At 49.9% G+C, this 21039-nt stretch overlaps 1 protein-coding gene across 1 annotated transcript in view; it reads left to right on the top strand.

Moving 5' to 3' along the window:
• The window catches only part of flt4 (fms related receptor tyrosine kinase 4), a 28973-nt gene extending 8312 nt beyond the window's left edge, over positions 1–20661 (top strand). Inside the window, exons 2-30 of the mRNA XM_067247218.1 lie at positions 3326–3422; positions 4660–4934; positions 7159–7301; positions 7413–7587; positions 8472–8611; positions 8788–8959; positions 9117–9234; positions 9448–9620; positions 9914–10079; positions 11167–11287; positions 12007–12115; positions 12269–12628; positions 13230–13376; positions 14246–14377; positions 14998–15104; positions 15812–15947; positions 16348–16452; positions 16607–16720; positions 17033–17121; positions 17206–17311; positions 17473–17567; positions 17766–17888; positions 18088–18199; positions 18347–18446; positions 18588–18693; positions 18772–18896; positions 19366–19486; positions 19632–19726; positions 20009–20661. Coding sequence (XP_067103319.1) covers positions 3326–3422; positions 4660–4934; positions 7159–7301; positions 7413–7587; positions 8472–8611; positions 8788–8959; positions 9117–9234; positions 9448–9620; positions 9914–10079; positions 11167–11287; positions 12007–12115; positions 12269–12628; positions 13230–13376; positions 14246–14377; positions 14998–15104; positions 15812–15947; positions 16348–16452; positions 16607–16720; positions 17033–17121; positions 17206–17311; positions 17473–17567; positions 17766–17888; positions 18088–18199; positions 18347–18446; positions 18588–18693; positions 18772–18896; positions 19366–19486; positions 19632–19726; positions 20009–20222 — 4076 coding nt within the window. The 3' untranslated portion in view covers positions 20223–20661. The remainder of the gene's footprint in view (positions 1–3325; positions 3423–4659; positions 4935–7158; positions 7302–7412; positions 7588–8471; positions 8612–8787; positions 8960–9116; positions 9235–9447; positions 9621–9913; positions 10080–11166; positions 11288–12006; positions 12116–12268; positions 12629–13229; positions 13377–14245; positions 14378–14997; positions 15105–15811; positions 15948–16347; positions 16453–16606; positions 16721–17032; positions 17122–17205; positions 17312–17472; positions 17568–17765; positions 17889–18087; positions 18200–18346; positions 18447–18587; positions 18694–18771; positions 18897–19365; positions 19487–19631; positions 19727–20008) is intronic.
• Positions 20662–21039: the final 378 nt, after the last annotated feature.

Raw genomic sequence — 21039 nt, 5'->3', positions numbered from 1 at the left:
GGCATCCACCTCTAACTATGTCACATGCTAGGTGAGGAGAGGAAGGGAGAGCAACTGAGAGGAGAAGAGAGGGAGAGGAAAGAAAATGAGAGGAAGGGAGACGAAGAAAAGAGAGGAAGGGAGAAGAGAGAGGTATCTAAGTCTTCAGAACCACATGACGTCACACACTAAAGGACCTGTGGAGGGACAAGCAGTTTTGCATCACCCCCACACGCCTCTGGCTTGGCTGGTCCACGGGAGCCCTCAGGGGCCCTCAGATCACAGAGGAAAAATCCTTGGGAGAATGTGTGATGGAACTGCATCACACAAAAACAAGGCTTCCATGTTCTGTGTGTGATTGTGTGGTTTGAGTCTTGCTTCACTCTGGTGTGACATCACGTAACATACGTCTCCTGTTCTATACTCGGTCAGACAATTAGTAGCACACTCTGTCGTGGGTCGGCACAATCTAGAAAAGGTAAAAGATGTCTGTCTCCTGTGTTTGATACCGTGAGTTCCCCCCTGAATAATTCTCTAGCACTTCTCTCTCCCTGTCATTACCTCCTAAAGGCTTGGTATGTCTTTGACATTTGAGAAAGATTTACATTTTGCAGTCTGTCAGGGTTTAGATGTGTGAAAAAAGCTACCATCTCCTAACTGAGTGTCAGGCAGGCAGCTGTTTGTGGTCTGGTGCAAGCTCCACCACCACAGAACCAGCACTCTACGCTCCACTCCTGCCGAATTCCATTCTGCCAGTAGAAGAGAGCTTGATCACATTCCATACATATCCCTGGCTTCTCCCAGGCTTGCTCTGTGATTTCCCAAATACTGTCTCTGCAGCTGCCAACCCCCCATAGATTAACCTCTGATGAGAGACTGCTATTCGGTTGGTCTATCGCTGAATCATCCACTTTCACTGTACTGCTCTTAGAGATTATATAGAGTAATATGTGTGTTTTTGCAAGATGATTGACAGTTTGCTTTGTGGACTGCCGCCTGCAATGATGGTGTGTTGAATCAGCCAGGTCAGGGATCCACTCTGGTCAGGGGAGACCTTGAGGGAGTGGGTGTTAGGACAAGGGGAAGGAGGGAGGCCCCCAGTGGCCTTGGGATGGGAGGGAGGGGGAGGGGGGGTACCTAGCTCGGCATTGAGAGGAATTCTGTTGTTTCCCTCTTTCAGACAGGGCAGGAAATGGGCTGTTCTAGAAATAGAGGAGGTGTGAGCCATGGTGGTGGGAGTTCCTCCCTCACTGTCCCCCACAGACCCTCACATGCCCGCTGCATGTTTATCTAACAGGGCCCCATGACCACACAGTACAGGGAGCCCTTAGTCCAGTACGTGGACAGCCAGACTTCCAGACTGACTGACAAACAGACTGACAAAGGCAGATTGACAGGCAGGCCTGTGTGAGCGGAGAGCAGAGTGGTTCTCTGAGAGCGGATGCAGGAACAGCCTGCTGTTAGAGGCAGCTGGGATTCTTTCATGAGCCGCCCCCGTCTTCCTGCCTCCACCTAGTCACCCTGTGTCCTCCTAGTCACCCTGCCTCCACCTAGCCACCCAGTCTCCACCCTGCCTCCACCTAGTCATCCTGTGTCCCCCTAGTCACCCTGCCTCCACCTAGCCACCCAGTCTCCACCCTGCCTCCACCTAGTCATCCTGTGTCCCCCTAGTCACCCTGCCTCCACCGAGCCACCCAGTCTCCACCCTGCCTCCACCTAGTCATCCTGTGTCCCCCTAGTCACCCTGCCTCCACCGAGCCACCCAGTCTCCACCCTGCCTCCACCTAGTCATCCTGTGTCCCCCTAGTCACCCTGCCTCCACCTAGCCACCCTCCCTTCTCCTAGTTTTCCTGCCTCCACCAACCTCTGTTTGTTTCCATCAGTAAAAAGATACGAGACATCCCCTCACTGCTTTCATCCATTCTCTTCTGTAAGGAATGGTTTTAAAAGATCAAAACCATGATTAAAAGAGAGTAGTGGGTTTCATAATGTGTGGTTTTGTGGCGTTCTTCTGAAAGGCTCAACTAATGTGTTTGTGTGATATCTCATTTCTGGAATCACAGGCCCCGTATTATCATGGAGTGCTGGTTCAGGGTGTTATTAGTGCCATAAATCAGTGACACAAGGAGCTAGATGTGAACAGCTAAGGGCACCTCAAAAAAGCTGGACAACCAAACTTTTCTCCAAGCCTCACCATAACCCATACGACAACTTCTACAAAGCCAGCCCCTATACAAAGCAGCCTCACACATACCTCAGCATCCTTGTAACTGGACTGGAGCTGGGTTTGGAGGTTACAAGGTTCCCCAGACTCAGCCTGCCAATCTCTCGCTACTATCCTTTCTTGTAAACATGTACATTGCTGAGCATGAAATATTTACAGAGCGTTGGCCATGTTGTATTGTGCTCTTGAAGCAGCAGGATGCCAGAAAGGAATGTTCTCTGGACGGAGAGCGACATCCAGAGAGTCAGGTTTGGATTGGCGTGAGGTCATGGATGATGGTTGTGAAATAAGGCTTGTTTGTGCTGTTGGTCAGAGGGATGGATACAATGGGAGTGTGTGTGTATGTGTGCATGGAAAACGAATGAAGCAAATTTTTGGACACCAGTCAAGCTTTTTCATTGGTGATGAGCTTATTTCATTTCTGGGGCAGTAAATCAAGATTATGGCTCTATTGTTAAGGGTTCTATAGTCCTGAAAGTGCAATTCAACTAAATTGCTTTTGAATATTTCTACAAACAATGATTTCAAATTATACCCCTGAAATGGCTTTTTCTCCACTTCTCTCTGTAAGTAGTGCAAATTACGATAAGGTAATGCATGTTACTTGTGTCTTTGTTACCCTGAGAAGAGTCATCTGAGGATGATTTAAAGAACTCCACACTGCAAGACTGGGTCTCCGTCTCGATGGATACCCAGGCGTACATCAAGGATCCAGGTTTATATAGGAATGAGGGAGGGTGCTGGACCAGGCTGGCGAGTGATAATCCAGATCCGTACAACCCCCACAGTCCTGTGAAGCTGGAATGAATCAGACAGCTGTTTGGTTCTGACTGGCTGTTGTAGGACGACAGTGTTGCCGTTCCCAAACCCTGCCGTGATTGGTCTGAGTGGACGTTCTCCAAACCAATGCTCTCCTGCAGATTGCCTTACAGTGGGGAAACCTAACGAATAACATGGTGCGCAGCTGCTGTCTCATTAGATTTCAGGTTGATGTGACGGTAGATGGGTTTGACAGCGTCTAACGGCGGTGCTATCAAACCCTCCGGGCCCAGAAATGGTTATTAGTCTTTGAAATGTGATTCTGTGTGGGTCTAATACAAGCCCTCTGTTTGGTCCCTTCAGGTCTGGTGATTGGATACTCTATGACTCCGCCCATTCTTGACAAGCCCAGAGACGACGTTGTGATTCACGCCCAGGAAACACTGACTATTACATGCAGGTGATGTATTCTGTGTGTGTGTGAGAGGGAGAAATAGAAAGAAAATGAGAGGGAGAGAGAGAGGGAAAGGGGGAGAAAGAGTGAGAGAGGCTGTGAGACTCGGCAAGTACAGTGCGTGCTGTGAAAAACAAAGCAATAATATTGACTTAGACTCCAATATATGATATCACCCACAGGTCATCACAGTGCCGAGATGGCTGGAATGTATTATTCAAGTAAAGCCTGGAATGCAGTAAATCACATTTCTCCAAGTTTCAATTTTACAGTGATTTGCATTGTACAATTTGGACTTCCCAGCTTCTGCACCCACACACTTACATACCAACCCAACAACAGTGGTAACAACAGCCATGTCCTAGGGTGATGGTCAGAGGCCATTGTGCAAAATGTCTCGCCTAAAACATAGCCAGCAATGTTCTGATCCAGATAGACCAAAGATCTGATTCAATTTATATTTATCTCTTTATTTATCCTCACAACATCTTGCCCGCTACAGCAAGCCCAGCCAGTGCTATACAAAGTGTTTCTCTGCGGTAGCAAGAAGCATGTCTTTGGAAAGCTGATGATATTGTTGGCTGCTTCTCAATGTGATTCATGAATAGAAGTGTGCATTTTAAAACCTCATATGGCCAGCTCTCAAACCAAGCTCCGTGGTTCGCAACCTTGTTAAGCAGGAAATCAGGTTTATTTCCGTCATTTGGTCTTTGCCAATGTGCAATGGGATAGATAGGCCCTATTCATTGTGGATTTTAAAAAGGCAAATCTATCAGTTGTTCCCGTCTTGGAAAATAGTCAATTCCCGACGCTTCTTGGTGGCCTTCCCAGCAGATGTGAACATTTGTAGTCTGTGGAGGTACGGTGAGCCAGCATAGCTATCATTTCTCAGCTCTCCGTAATGGTTTTACTCAATCTCATTCATATGGCCCCTGGTATATTGTGTCCCCCATAACTGAGTTTGTTTGACAAAGCACACAGGAGGTGTGTGGAGTACTGGACGTGATAAACATTCAATACAGACACACACATAAGCATACACAAGCACACACACACACACACACACACACACACACACACACACACACACACACACACAGAGACAGAAGTATTATCACACACACTAAAACACAAAACACACTCACCAAACTTTTTTTTTCTTCTTCCAAATCGTCTCTGTGCTTACCTTCGTCTCACTGAGCTGAGTTGACGAATGACGTGTGCCTCCATGCGGCCTCTACAGGGGGCAGCGTACGCTGACGTGGGCCTGGCCTGAGCACACTCTGGTGGGGCAGGAGCTGACGGACCGCCAGGCTCAGCTGGCGCCCACCGGGGCCCCCGGGCAGAGAGCCGTCTGGGTGAAGGAGTGCCAGGGGGAGCCTGGGAGACCGTACTGCAAGACCCTGGTCCTGAGCGGCGCCAGGGTCAATGACACCGGCTACTACCGCTGCTACTACCGGGACATCAAGGCCATCATCGATGGCACCACCGCGGTCAGTGTCTACGTGTTTGTGAGCGGTAAGTCCGGTTCATATAGAAGGGCTTCACAGACGGTAGTGAATTTATGTGTCTCAGAGTTTCCAGAAAACAATTTAGGAAGTGGCACAGGCCAGAATTGGGGCCCCTGCGGTGAGGCCTCGGTCCATGTGGTTTGTGGTCTACCCTGTGAGCCACGGGGGCGCCCCCTAGGCTTGTTATAGTGTCCTGACTTGACCAGTTCCACTCGGCTGGTCAGGCTGACTTCCTCTGCTTTCTCTTCTTCAGGATGTACACGCTGATTACAGACACGAGATCTAGTGTTCACAAATCAAACCTCAAAATGTTAGGCATCCGTGTTGTTGACTTGGTCCTTGAAGCTGGCTGGAGTTAAGGCTCCTAATGATGAATAAATGTAAGATTCAAGATGTAATAAAGCAGGACATTATACCAGCGTCCCCGCTGAGATTACAAATATGTCACAATAAATCACCTCTAACTCGTTTTCAGGACCCTAGGCCGGCGAGGCCAATCTCAGCTCCATCCATCTTCAGGGGATGGAGCTGCATTCAGCATTTGTAGTCCATGCAGGCTCTGATAATCTCTGAACTAGGGGACAAATAACTGCAGCCTTTCTCATATCAGTGATGGTCAATTCATGTTGCAATAACTCCTATCAAGCTGAGAGATCTTTAGTCAGGTGGATTTGTCACGAAGGGAGATGCCCTCTGCTTCTCCAACCAAACCTACCTCCAGGGCTAACCCTGTACATTTCTCTCTCTGCTGGGGAGGGATGTGTGGGAGGATGGAGGAGAGTGGGTAGGGAGCGAGGGATTATAAGGGAGAGTGGGAGGATGAAAGGGTGAGAAAGAAGAGACGGGCTGAAGGAGGGAGGGTGAGGGAGGTTGGGTGAGAGAGCGTGAGAAAAGTATCATGGAGGGTGATTGTCATGTAGGTAAATCCCTTGACCAGTCCACTCAGGTCCACTCACATTGGCGGTCAGTGCCTCCTCCTGACGAGGTGCCGGAGCAGTTTTCCACAGATCTTACCAGGGGGCTGAACAGAACCAGCTGAAACCGCGGCTGTAAATTAGACCCCCACTGCAGGATGAGAGGACACACATGTGGGTTCACTTATCCTGCCCTGCCTCACAGCCCTCCAGCTACACCCATACAGACAGTGTACACATGCAGGTACACACTGACACATGTAGACACACACACACATACACACACACTGTTCTTGCTTGAGGTGTGTGAGGGTTGCGGAGATGTTAATGCCACTCTCTAAACTCCCTTCAGTGTCACCCCTGTGGTGATTTATCTTGAGGAGCTCCAAGTCTGGAGTGGTTGTGTATTTCTTCAGTTTTATCTGTGTCTCATGCCCTCCCCGGGAAAGAAACATAAGCCATTCCATTCAAATGTTTGGGCTTCTTGCTGCTTGGAGTGATTGCTTTGAGCTCTATGGAAAATAAGTTCAAGTATTAGAATAATATAAAGCTTAGGACGAGGAGAAAAATCTGAGCAGGTAACCATCACAGAATATTGCGAGCCAGAAAAACGTAGCATTCTATCAGACAGGAAGACACACAGAGATTAGTTCTTCTCTTAATAGCCTGTTCCACAGTGTGGGAGCAAATGACTTGTAGAATGAGGAAAAGCACTATCTGAATGCTGCTAAATGGCCATGGAAATGACTGTCACAATCTGTGTTTCTGGTCTATTATAACCATAAAACAAGGAACTTGTTTTATGCTTTCCAGAGGGAGAGAACAGGAGTGCATTTGCCATTTAGCAGCATCCTGAGGTGGAGTCTCTTATGTTTAGTGTGTGGGATGAGACGCCTTACAGACTCCGGGTGTCAGTTTATTTTCAGCTGTATTTTTGCTGTCGTGTTGTTTTACTTTGTGAGGACGCCCTGTCGGGAGCCGGGTTCGGTTCCACACTCCAGACAAAGCCCCAGTCCTCACACGGCGCGCTGCTGCTGCTGAAACCTCTGCAGCTCAGTCTTACTAGTTATCACACGGCTGTGTCCGAGTGTGGGGTTTCCGTGACAACCCGAGGGCCACTTCATGCTTTCAAAGACGCTTAAAACACGCACCGTGTTATAAGACGCTTTGAACAAACCCGTCAGAGTTGTGTGCCGACGGCCTTAAACATGTCTGAAGGTGCAGGGAGGTCTGACTTTCGCTGGCATCTTTTTTTCCAGTTTCAACTATGTCGTATTTCCAGACGCCCCCTAACACACCCGTGTCCCTTTCTCTCAGACCCCCAGGAGCCCTTCCTCAAGAGAAGCAGCCTCTCCAACGTCAACAACAACCTGGAGACCATCTTCATCACCAGGTCTTCCTCACATATAGTCGTTCCATGTTTGGTCACCGCCCCCGATCTCAACGTCACCCTGTATCTGGTAAGCTCTGTTCTTTTCTCTCTCTCCACGGTCGGCACCCTCTAGGTCCAGATTCTGTGCTAGAAGTAAGAGGTTTACCTTGTGTGTTGTGTTGCGTGCGTGTGTGTCCAGTTGGAGCCATTCCCTATGCCTCTGGAGGAAGAGGGGATGAGTTGGGACAGCAAGCAGGGTTGGTTGGTACCCAGACTGGTGCTGGACACCCGACCTTACCTCATTGGGTTCTTCTGCAGAACCACAGTACTGGGAAAGGAACATGAATCCACTTACTACCTGGTCCACTCCACAGGTAATACAGCACCAACTCTACCTAGTACACTCTACCTAGAACATTCTACCTAGAACATTCTACCTACTACTCTCTATCACACACACACACACACACACACACACACACACACACACACACACACTAGTACACTATCTAGTACACTCTACCAAGATCTAGAATGTCCATAATATCAAGAGTGGAAAAAATGATTTTCAAGAAAATGCAGAATTAAGAGAATGGTTGGACTGAAACTACGATGAGGAGGCAACCGTCAGCCATGCTGCTCCCTCCTGTCTCCTCCAGCGTGAACTCTGAGAGACCCCGAGTCCCAGTGTTGTTAAATGAGATCATTCATCTCTCACTGTTCAGATGTGAAGGTAACTCACACCCCAGCTATGGGCCAAGAGCAACAGGCCCACCGCCCCGAGGACAAACTGAAAACTTGCCTTTCGCCTCACCGTCACATGGAGGTGCTGATGGAGCAGTAAAACAAACAGACGCTCTCGCGCTCCGAGACGTTATCATCCTCAGACACGGCCCTGGGCGGCTGCTCTGGTCCAATGACAGCACAGGCAGATGGTCTTCAGTTACACACTTAAGAGAGGGAGCTCTGCCAACGCTCCAATGCTTCTAAGCAGCTCCTACTTTCACAAGTTTACTCTCTAGTTGACTGGATAGGTCTCCACAAGTCCTCATAGCAGGTCTGTCACGTCAGGAGTGGAGACTGACAGGACACAAAGCAGAGAGCAGTTGAACAAACATGTAAAGGAGGCGAGAAGGGCCCATGACCAGGTTTGAATCTGCTCTGATGCGTCCTTTCTTGTGGTAATCTCTGAACAGACGTATGATCTCTCTCTCTGTCTATCTCTCTCACTCACTCTCCGTTCCTCCCACCTGGACAGGAAGTCTGATTTACGACGTCAAGCTCTTTCCAGAGTCCTCTGTGGAGTTGATAGTGGGAGAGGCCCTCACCTTAAACTGCACGGCCTTGGTGGAGTTCGACACAGGCTTGGACTTCCAGTGGTCCTACCCTGGCAAACAGGTACTTGACACAGAACCATCATGGCTGCCAGAGATCGTATTCAATCAAATGATTTTGGCATTATTTTGTTTGACAGAACAAATAGACCTGGTTAACTCTGTAATTACCTCAGTCTTACTAGTGTGACCTAGAGAGGGAAGTGAAACGGCGATCTAACCTGAGTTTGCACTGTGTAGACAAACAGCTCTGTTAGCATCCAGCACCAGAGGACCTCTCTAGCCAGCTTCACAGAGGCAGTCAGCCTCCTGACCGTCCACAGTGTCAACATCACAGACATGGGCTCCTACACCTGCTCTGCCATCAGCACGGAGAAAACTCTGGACCTGGCAACCCAGGTCATAGTTCACGGTAAGAACTGATGACCCATTGTCAACAGGTAGATATAGTACATCCTCATAAATCCTTAGGATCTACAGAGCATCCAGAGACGTCTCAAGACTGGGGGGGGGAGGGGTGGAGCTAACTGTGTTTGACGGCCCTGATGGACGGTGTGTCTGTACTCCAGAGAAGCCCTTCATCAGCCTGGACTACAGGAACGGCCCCGTGGTGGAGGCCACCGCTGGGCAGAAGAGCCTGAAGCTGCTGGTGAAGGTGTCTGCCTACCCCACACCAGAGACCCTGTGGTGAGACTGCAGCGCTCGGCTGCCTGGAGATGTCGGAGCAGTCACGTCCTGACAGCCACTATCAGACAGTTGACATTTCCGTTTAATCCGACAACTAAAATTGCCTTTTTTCTCATGTCGTTTGATAAGATTAGTATTTTATTTTGCCGTGAATCTTTTGTGTGCGCGTTTGTGTGTGTTTATGTGTGTTTTGTGTGTGTGTGTGCTGAACAGGTATAAAGACGGGAAATTGATAACCAGGCGTCCCGAGTTCAACAGGATGAGGCAGTACCAGTATCTGGAGATCAGGGACGTTTGCCAGGAGGATTCTGGGAACTACACGGTGGTCCTGAGGAACAAGGCCTTGTCCCTGGAGAAGAGGCTCACCTACACCCTCATCATCAACGGTAATCTGCTCTGACAAGCCTGGCATGAGATCAGGAGAACACCTTGGCTTCTTCTTTTTCAAGTGATATAAATGCGACCTAGTGGGCCTTTAATGGCTCGGGTCCAATACAGCTACAGGACTATGCCCTGTCCGGTCACCTCAAGGATGTGAAAGAACTAGTTGAGATCATGACGACGTCTGAGACCTTTTCTCAAGCAGCCAGCTCACCATACAGAGCCTCCTGCTGGCTGAGCTTATTGTGTGACAGTAGAATTGTCTTTTCTCTCCCTCCCTCCCCCCCCCCTCTCTCAGTCCCCCCACAGATCCATGAGAAGGACGTTGCGGCCCCCTCCAACCCCTACCTGAGCGGCAGCAGCCAGACGCTGACCTGCACCACCCTGGGACGGCCCGCCCCCTCCATCACATGGCACTGGCGACCCTGGAGCCCCTGTGGCCTCAACAGTACCCGACGCAGCCTGTATGAGACACACACACGCACACCTAACTCACATGCATATCACACCACACACACACACCAACACACCAACACACATGACATTACCTAGAATAGGCGTGAGGCTTCACTATAATGCTTTGTCCCCAATGAGAGAGTCAGAGGTACCGAGACAGCTTCAGTGACTCCTTGTTCTAATCTCTGTCACTCTCAACCACCTCCTTTTGAAACAACAATAACCTCCTAAACACCCCGTGTCGTATACCCTCTCTCCTCCTCCGGGCTTCACTCTGAAAGGTATTGCTTTTGTCCAGCTTAGCCGGGTGGGTGGGCATGATTCATGGGTCCAGACAGGACATGGGCATCCTTAACAGGTCTGCTTGCTGTCTTAGGGCACTTCCTTACGAGGGAGCGATCAGTCACACGTCCTGACACGTGTAGATACACACTTCTACATGCGCACACACTGACAAACGCGCACGTATTCAAACGCACAGACAACTATGACCATGCCTACTGGCATCCTCCCACACGTGTGTGTGTGTGAATGTAAAGGGTACAGCGTGTGTTGCCAAACAGAGTTATACATTCAAATATCATATCCTTACAAATGACTGTCGTAACTCACTCAGGAGGTTGATTGAAAGGATGCTTATGAGAACACAGTCATGATGACATTGATGGCTTTAACTCATTTGGAAAACATAGCTTTCCTCCCAGGACAAAAGACAATCTAATTTCATGTCTCATTTGCTCTGCTGTGATATTCACAGTTTGCTCATAACAGAAACCACTGTTACATTGTATTACTTTACCAGAGAAGGACCTGTCATCTCCGCCATTGATGTAGAATACATTTTTACTATGAGGACTCTTCTCACAATATTAGACATTTCACTGTCTGCTTTGACGCACCTCTGTAGCCTGTCCATTCCTGTTAGACTGAAGGAATTAACAGGCCAGTTGAATACTGCTTTGATGTGCTTGTCGTATGTTATTGACCGGACGGTTGAATATCTCAGTTGAATGTCTGTTGACTATCTTAGATGAATATTTTAGATGAATGTGCATAATATTGCCTTTTCTGGGGTCTTCGTAGCCGTAAGGACAGGAAGGGGAGGAGCGGCAGGATGGCTGACTGTCAGAACTGGCAGGAAATCGACTCCGAGAACTCTGGGAACACATCGGAGAGCATCTACACGTCCATGGAGGTGGTGGACGGGAGACAGAAGGTTTGTTTCCCTGGAACACCCCTCCTGACTTGTCTTCCTAAGCTCCACTTGTTTTGTTATCAACAGATGAGTCATGGATTCATCCTCTCCAAGGATGTAACAAAAGTAACATTTACAGTAATATCAATGCAGACACTTAACCTAGAAAAAAGGAGTTTATGTAAGTGGCCCTAACCATGAACTGTGGTATTTTTATGTAAGTGTCCCAAATCATGAACCCATTGACAATATTTGTCAATCAGCAGGGAAGACGAATAGACAGCCGTTTCCTCATTAGAAATATTTAAAACCCTTTTCCTGTGCACACTTCCTGCTGGGAGTCGGAATGAATCTACACATGCATGTACATGCACACGCTTCTACAGACACACGCTTCTAGACACACACACATACTGTACATGCTTCTTCACACATACACACATACACACACACACACCACACTCACACACATACAACTGCACACGCAGAGGACACTTCCTGTTTTCTCCAGTTCCTGTTCCTGGGCGGGGCAGTCGTGTCAGTGGAAAAGTTTGAGTCATGTCAACCTTGACACACACAATGAATTACCCAGAATCCTCTGAGTCTGAGGCCAAGCTCCAGTGAACAACATGGCTCGTGTCTTAACGATCACTGTTGTAAAGTTAACGAGGAGAACTTATGAATTGTTAAATGAAACTGTCGTGTCCTTTGAGAGTGTGAGCCGTTCCTGTGCCTTGCAGGTTGTGAGCAGGCTACTCATCCACAACGCCAGCGTCTCCGTCATGTACAAGTGTTCGGCTGAGAACAAGGTCGGCAAGGACGAGCGGCTCATATACTTCTATGTGACTAGTGAGTATGACTGGAGGCTTGAGCCTGCTGTGGAACAGACAGGTCCTGTCACAGCACCTCCCTAGCCATTCTACACAGTCTGTAAGGCGACCACACCCAAAAGCTCCATTCCGGCCCTGGGTCCTAAATCCCCTCCTCCCGTCTCTCCCCCAGCTGTCCCAGAGGGCTTCAGCGTCGAGCTGCGTCCGTCCGAGGAGCCCCTGGAGCAGGCGGCTGTGTCCCTGCGCTGCGGCGCCGACAACTACACCTACGAGCAGCTGCAGTGGTACCGCCTGGACCCCCAGACCCTGCAGGACGAGAGGGGCCGGCCCCTGGAGCTGGACTGCCGCAGCCTCCACCTCTACGCGGAGCGCCTGGACGGCCAGCTGTCCTTCCTGGAGGCCTCCAACAGCTGGCTGCTGGAGCTGGCCCTGGCCAGCCTGAGGCTGCAGGACGAGGGCCCCTACGTGTGCGAGGTGCAGAGCCGACGCGGCGGGGAGAAGCACTGCCTCAGCAAGTACATCTCTGTCAGAGGTGAGGGGGGGGGGAATAGGAGAGAGGGAGAGGAGAGAGGGAGGGGAGAGAAGGAGGGGTGGAGGACATGCCGGCTCAACGGTCCAGGCATGGACACAGAGGCGTGCACCCAAGCACTGACAGTCATGCACTATTAAGCACACACACACACACACACCCACACCACATTAACTTTCACAGTGAGATGAGGGAGGGCATGGACCTCACAGAGCCATGAAGATGGAGGCTTCATGCAGGGAGGTTGGGGGTCCTGGGGGTCTCCTAGGCCCTCTAATGCCTTATTCATGGCCAACGTTGCACCCTATTGACCTGAGGGAGCTCTGTGTGAGAACGAATAGCTGCTGTAATGGTGTTTTTCATCTCTTGCCCTCTCCAGTGTCCTATGGGAGGCGTCTCTTCATATAAACCCCTCTGGACATCAGACTGAATTAAAATACCTGTATGTGTGTGCAAAGGTGGCCTGACTCTCTCTCCCTCTCGCTTTATCTTTCCCTCTCGTTTTCTTCGTCGTTCACTCTTGCCGTCTCTCTCTCTCTCTCTCTCTCTCTCTCTCTCTCTCTCTCTCTGTTTCCCTCTCCTCTCGTCCCCTGCCTCCCCCCAGCTCTGGAGGCCCCCAGGTACAGACACAACCCCACCAACCAGACGGTGAATGTGAGTGAGTCTCTGCTGATGGAGTGCGATGTGGAGGGCACACCCTCACCCCAGCTCTCCTGGTTCAAAGACCACGAACCACTCCACCAAATGTCTGGTAGGTACACACCAAACACAACACACACGACACACACACACACACACACACACGACACACACGACACACACCCTCCCCAAAGGTGTGTGTGTGTGGTACTGTCGAGCTAATGTGTTTGCTACGCCAGCCCTCTTAGTAGAGCAGTGTCTGCTCTATTTCTGTTTCCTCTGGCTTTGCCTCGCATCTCTCTCTGTTATGAGCACCTACTCATCTGTAGCAACTAACACACACGCACACACCTGCCAAACACATCCATCAAATAGGGGGATCAACACTTCGATCCATCACCGCCCCACCCCCCACCCTCACAACACACACACACACACACACCCCAATGTAAACTAAGGGACATCTTCATGCACACACAGGAGAGAAATAGTGGTATTGTTTTGATTGACAGCGGAGAAGGGCGGGGGTTCAATCAGAGCTCTGTTGAGCATAGTGGCCTTTAGACCTGAACTAGAATGCTAAATACAAGATCAATCCAAAGATAGTGGACAGAATAGGAATAATGAATAAAGTAATAGAGGGATGGAACTAGTGATGGGGAGAACTGGAGATAAGTGACAACGGTAGATGGGTAGGGAAAAGGACAGATGGACTGATTATGGTAGATTGAATGATAGATTGCCTGACAGTGGAGTGCAATGGTAGGTATATGGGCTCCAGCCAGGCGTGTGTGTGTGTATGTGCCTGCATTTATGTCTTGCATGTGTGTGCAAATTTGTGTGTGTGTGTGAGTTTGTAAATGACTGTGTGCGCATGAGTATGTGCGCGGGTGCACACGAGTGTGTGTGTGTGTGTGTGTGTGTGTGTGTGTGTGTGTGTGTGTGTGTGTGTGTGACTGACAGCTCTGTGCTGTGCTGTAGGGGTCCAGCTGCAGAACCTTAACAGGACTCTGAGTATCCAGCGAGTGAGAGAGGAGGACGCCGGTCTCTACACCTGTACTGCCTGCAACCAGCGAGGCTGTGTCCAGTCCTCAGCCTCCATCAGAGTGATTGGTGAGACAGGCGTACACACACACATGCACGCACGGACACTCCCACACACATGCACCTGCGTCCACTCCTTAGCTGCTAAAACACACACACACCATGCACCTGCACCTGGAACACACACTGACACCCCTTTCTGCACTCGTGAACAAAAACACACGTAGCAAGCACACGCACACAGGCACACACACAGCCAAGCATGCATTCCTTGTTCCTTCCTCTTCTTAACCCTGTTCTTTCTCCTGTGTTCTTTTCTTTTGTGCTTCAGATCAGTGAGATATCTGATACCTGCATTCATTATTAAATGTATTTAGCAAAGAGGGTCTCTTGATAAATGATTCAATCAGCCTACTGTAGCTGCACATTGCTGGAGGCTGTTTTGTTGTGTTGCTAGTGTGTGGTATAGCACCCTCTACAGGTCAACACCAAATACAACAGCCAACAAAAACGAGTTCCACAAACGAAGATACAAACATTTTAAAACCACTAACAAAACCAAATCTCTAAGCGTTCATATTTTAGGTTTATATTTGTAGTAATGGTAATATGTGTATGTGTCATATGTTTATGGAGGTTTTAGTAGGACTAGCTGGGCTGAAGGCTCCTGTGCTGTGTTCTCTTCCCAGGATCCAGCGAGCGAGCCAGCGTGGAGATCGTGATCCTGATGGGGACCGGGGTCATCGCTGTCTTCTTCTGGGCTCTGCTCATCCTCATCTTCTGCAACGCCAAACGGGTCAGGACTTGTGACCTTTCACCTCTCACCCCTTCAGCTCCTTATCTGCTCACCTCACTCGAGTTCATGTGGATTCTTTCTCTCTTTGATCTACCAGTCACACACTTTCTCATCCAGTCACACACACACTTCTCTTGACACACGTACACACTCTCCTCTTGACACACACACACACGACCGTGACCTCGTTGTGTCCTCTCCTCGAACATCTCTCCTAGTGTTGGTGAAACACTGTGTTGAACCATGCAGTGATTTAGTCTGGGATGAGCTCCAAGTAACCTGGGTGATGTATAGAGTTGTCCTCCAAACAGCTGCTCGGAAGCTTGTATGGCCTCAGTAGGAGTTGTTCTGTCTCAGTCCAGCCAGCCACTGACAACTCATCCTCTCTGTCTGCTCCTCCTTCCACCTCTCGCCCTATCCCTCTGCCTCTTTCCCTCCTCCCTCCATCACTCTCTCTCTCCCCTACTTTACCTTCACCTCTCTCTCTCTCTCTATCTCTCTTACTTCACCTCTCGTCTGCTCTCTCTCTCTCTCTCTCTCTCTCTCTCTCTCACTTCACCTCTCCTCTCTCTCTCTCTCTCTCACTTCACCTCTCCCCTTTCTCTCTCTCTCCTCTCTCTCTCTTTCTTTCTCTCACTTCACCTCTACCCTCTCCCTTCTCTCTCTCTCTCTCTCTCTCTCTCTCTCGCTCTCTCTCTCTCTCTCAGGTTAACCCAGCAGACATAAAGACAGGTTATCTGTCCATCATCATGGACCCAGGGGAGGTTCCTCTGGATGAGCAGTGTGAATACCTGCCCTATGACTCCTCCCAGTGGGAGGTCTCCAGAGACAGACTCCGCCTTGGTGAGCACGGAGGGGATGGATGGAAACCGACTGAATAAATAAACGAATGAATGAATGTCAAATGAAAGCCACATTCTCTTCCCCAGCCTGTGGGCGTTTGCACCCATGCAGAGTACTACTGATGATTCATTCAAACAGTTTCCTGTGCATAACTTGAGGCCATGCATCTGTTCCATCAAAAGGATTTATAGGAATCCAAATCATTTATTTTCCAATATGACATTGGAAAATAAATGATCTGTGCACATGCCACATTTTTCTGATTTACATTTTAGCAATGTTCCAGATGGTCTTACCCAGAGGAATGTACTACTGTTGCATTCTGAAAACAGATAAACAAACTCCTGTTGTCTTTTTTACATCTAGTTCCAGTCTAAACTGTTGTTTTTCTCTCATGAAGGTAAGGTTCTGGGTCATGGTGCGTTTGGTAAGGTGATTGAGGCAGCCATATTTGGAGTCAGCAAGAACAACAGTCTGGATACCGTAGCAGTGAAGATGCTGAAAGGTGTGTGCATGTGCCTGTGTGTGTGTGTGTGTGTGTGTGTGTGTGTGTGTGTGTGTGTGTGTGTGTGTGTGTGTGTGTGTGTGTGTGTGTGTGTGTGTGTGTGTGTGTGTAATTGTGTAATTGTGTACTTACATGTTCTCTGTCTCCTGCTCAGAGGGGGCCACAGCCAGCGAACACAAGGCGTTGATGTCCGAGCTGAAGATCCTCATTCACATTGGGAATCACCTGAACGTGGTGAACCTGCTGGGGGCCTGCACCAAAGCTAATGGTGCTTACACAGCTAGCACACAGCTAGCACACAGCTAGCACAGAGCTAGCACAGAGCTAGCACACAGCTAGCACACAGCTAGCACACAGCTAGCACACAGCTAGCACAGAGCTAGCACACAGCTAGCACAGAGCTAGCACAGAGCTAGCACAGAGCTAGCACACAGCTAGCACACACCTGTTGCACACCCGGCACACAGAGTACACACCTGCTGGCACTCATTTCGAACCACCAAACCATGTAGGCTGCTTCCTCATCTGTATGCATTCGAGCAGCTATTGAGATTCTGATCAGCGTTTCATTTCACCTTAGGCCCTCTGATGGTGATCGTGGAGTACTGCAAATACGGAAATTTATCCAATTATTTGCGTGCCAAGAGGGAGTTCTTCCTGCCGTACAGAGTGGGTATAAATCTGTGCCCGGGGGCGGTGAGCTGTTTCAGTGTGCATTATGGAGGTTTTGACCCCAGTGACCTTGTGATTCAGGATCGCTCCCCTAAGACTCAGAGCCAGGTGAGGCGTATGATAGAGGCAGGCCAAGTGGACCAGAGAGGCCGACGCCCGCCGTCTCCATCCTCCTCCTCCATTGGAAGTCCACAAAAGCAGTCATCCAGGAAGTCCAATCAGAAGAGCCGCCCTGTCGTGGAAAGACGTGAGTCACAGGACAAGGTCCAGGTCAGCTAGCCTTGATATGAACGTAAACACCTCTATGCTAATCCCTCTCCATCCCCCCCCCCCTCTCTCTCTCTCCAGTGGAGGACCTGTGGAAGACTCCTCTGACTATAGAGGATCTCATCTGCTATAGTTTTCAGGTGGCACGAGGGATGGAGTTCCTGGCCTCCAGAAAGGTATTGCGATGCACACACACACTTCTCTTCCTCCTGGTGTCTCAGCTGCCTTGACCCCCTATCATAACCCCTGACCTTGGCTGAACCTGGAGCTTTGATCCGGCGGATCCTCTGATGACAGTCCAAAACATTCTCCAGTCACACGCACACAAACAAACCCACACGTCTCTGTAGATTTGATGTGTGTGTCCTGTGCAGTGTATCCACAGAGACTTGGCAGCCCGGAACATTCTGCTGTCAGAGAACAACGTGGTGAAGATATGTGACTTCGGCCTGGCCAGGGACATCTATAAGGACCCAGACTACGTCAGGAAAGGCAACGTAAGACTCTGGTTCTGTTTACCTGTTCCATGTTCTGGTTTTGATCCATTTGATGTCCGTAAAGGGTTGCTGTACCCAAACACAGCTGGCGGTGATAACAATGACATGGGTATTTGTCACTGGGAGTCTGGAAGGTGGTATAATGGTTTGGAATGTTCCGCTGGTGTTTTTCTCTCTTACACACATTGTCACGACTCAGGCTCGCCTCCCTTTGAAGTGGATGGCTCCAGAGAGCATCTTTGACAAGCTGTACACCACCCAGAGTGACGTCTGGTCCTTTGGTGTGCTGCTCTGGGAGATCTTCTCGCTGGGTAAGACTCAGAGTCAGTGCTTGGAGTCATGGCTTCCTTCCCGGTCATCCTCGGCACCATGAGCTCCTGGTTCTAGACGTTCTGCCTTCCAGCAGGTTTGGTTTCTTGAGGTGTAATCTGCCTTCCTCCTCCTGTTCCCCTCCACAGGGGCGTCTCCGTACCCGGGCGTCCAGATCGACGAGGACTTCTGCAAGCGTCTGAAAGACGGAACCAGGATGAGATCACCCGAGACGGCCTCCCCTGAGATGTGAGTGCGCTGTACCGCCGGACAAACCTGTCCGTGACATAACTAGTGTCCCCGGGTGTCACACGGCTGCTCACTGACTGAACCAGCGTGTCCCCTGCGTGTAACTGCTGCGCTGTGTGCTGTGCTGCCCCCTGCTGGTAGATATGGGATCATGCTGGCCTGCTGGCAGGGCGAGCCCAGGGAGAGGCCTACCTTCCCTGCCCTGGTGGAGATCCTGGGAGACCTGCTGCAGGACAACAGTCTACCAGTAAGTCATGGCGCCAAAGGCGGAGAACATTTGCGCGTGTGTGTGCGTACGCGTGTCACTTTTCCCCTCTTCATACAGGATGGAAAAGACTACATCCCCCTGAATCCCTCCCAGAGCTCCGAGGACGACGGCTTCTCCCAGGCGTCGTCACGACCGCCCTCTCAGGAGGAGCTGAGGCTGGCCTGCAGCACCCTGCCTGCCAGGTAGAGCATAGCACACTCCTGGAGTCACTCACAACTGGCCTTGTCTCCTCTCCTCAACTGCAGCACATGTGAAGTTGTGTTTTCTGCTTTGCTCGCATTTGCTTTTATTTATTTTTTATAATGATTAATCCCCGTAACTTAGCAGTATCATATTACCATTAGGATGATATAGAGAGGATCATTCTTTCCGTTCCCCGGAGCTGAGCTGAAGAGCCAGCTGGTAATCCCTCCTCTAACTCAGTTCAGACGGTCTCCCCTGGCACCGAGGGCAACGATCACGCTCATCCGCCACCTTGTAGCTCATTTACTTCCTCTAGCTCCCTCAGTGGCGCCGTCGGGACCTGTTGTTAGGATACCCTCGGCTTGCTGCAAACCCCCAGAGCCCACGAGGCCGGCGGACAACCAGAAGCTCTACTCCGCTCATCCCCACAGCCTCTCTTAACCCTGTGTGCCCGTGCCGCCATGCCAGGTATTACAACTGCGTGCCGCTGTCGGGCTGCGTGTTCCTGGGGCCGTCCAGGTCATGCCATCCCCGAGTCAAGACGTTTGAGGAGCTGCCCCTGGAGATGAGCTCCCACAAAACGCAGCACGTAAGCCCCCCCCTCCTCCTGTCATCTCGCCGCAAAATGTCAGCCAGCTGGTGACATTTCCCGGTGTCTCGCCCAGAGACTGCCCGCGCGGCTCTGAGCAGACAGAGCTTCACTCTGATCCCCTGGCTTGGTTGTGTTTCAGCAGGACAACCAGACAGACAGCGGGATGGTGCTGGCTTCAGAGGAATTTGAAAGAATCGAACACAAGCACAGGGGCGCCATCTCCACAAGGTATACACAGTCGGGGGTGTATAAACATTTCACACAAACGAAATGCTTGCCTGCAACAGCTGTTGCAATATGCATTCAGTATAGTGAATACAGTTAGAGAGTAGATATGTCATTTCAATAGCTCACAGCAAAAACAGGAGATACTGAAACAAAATTCAACTTATTTCCCTGTTGATTCACCGTTGGAATCCACAAGAGTAGCAACGCACTATTTGTACATCACTTTGGCAAATGAATCAAATGTAAATGTGTTTGCGGAGTAACAGGAGGCTGTGTTTCTAGTCACCAGAGCAGCAGCAGTATAGAGCTTCTGACAGGCTCCCAGGATTCCCTGCAGCGGAGTGGCATGGGGGGCGGAGCCAGCAGACAGCGCCCGGCCTTCCTCAGCCAGCTGTCAGGACAGACCTTCTACAACAACGAGTATGGACAGCTCTCGGAGGAGGGGGGCGTGGCCAACTTCTTCTCTTCCCCGGACGCCACATGCCCCGCTTCGTCCAACCTGTAGTCCATGGCGACAGGAGAAGAGCGGCGGCACACTGCTCTGGCTGTGATCCAGCGAAGCTAGAATCCATCTGAGCATTAACAAGCCTCAGTCAGTTCACACCACTGAGAGCTTATAAGAGGACTTGGGTTGGATGTGATCCGGTGTGTCAGTGGTTTGTTAGAACAAGAGCATGTGGGTCTCCAGGAAGACGTTAGTGACCACCAAGATATACTCATATCCACCTGTGTGCTCCTCTCCCTCTCTGCTGCCCCAAAATGGACTGAGCCATCTATGCCTGTAGTTCTCCAACAAGCCACTGGGTGGCGCCATTGTGTCAAATTTGAACCCCAAGTATTTTTATATCACCCATAGTTACACTTTTTTTATATCTATCTAGAAAACAGAGTTAAAGCTTCTTTTGTGTATTTGTACAAAAAATGTCCCCTGTGGGAAGAAATATAGCAATATATCTTTGTCACGTCTCACTTTATTTTTCTTCACAGTTCTCTTTCCTGACACCTCACAATCCTTAAGCTATGTACACGTAATTTTTTTACTAAAACCAACACTAATCGCATACACATCCTCATACTTGTGGTGAGAGAAAGGGTTGGTCAAGGTAGTGATGTGAGGTGATAGAGAGATGTGAGGGGATAGTGAGGTGAGGTGATAGAGAGATGTGAGGTGATAATGATGAGGTGGTAGTGAGGTGAGGTGATAAGAGGCGAGAGAAGGCCACTGGAGAGTTCACAGGAATGAGTCACCTAAAGACCTCAGATGAGGCTTGTGCGTAAATATGCGTGACGAGGACAACAGCATCCAAGCCTCTGACACACAC

This window comes from Osmerus mordax, chromosome 12 (assembly GCF_038355195.1).
Source record: "Osmerus mordax isolate fOsmMor3 chromosome 12, fOsmMor3.pri, whole genome shotgun sequence".
In the NCBI taxonomy this organism is placed as follows: domain Eukaryota; kingdom Metazoa; phylum Chordata; class Actinopteri; order Osmeriformes; family Osmeridae; genus Osmerus; species Osmerus mordax.
Note: the sequence above shows the minus strand (reverse complement) of the source record. Positions and strands in the feature narration are given on the sequence as shown.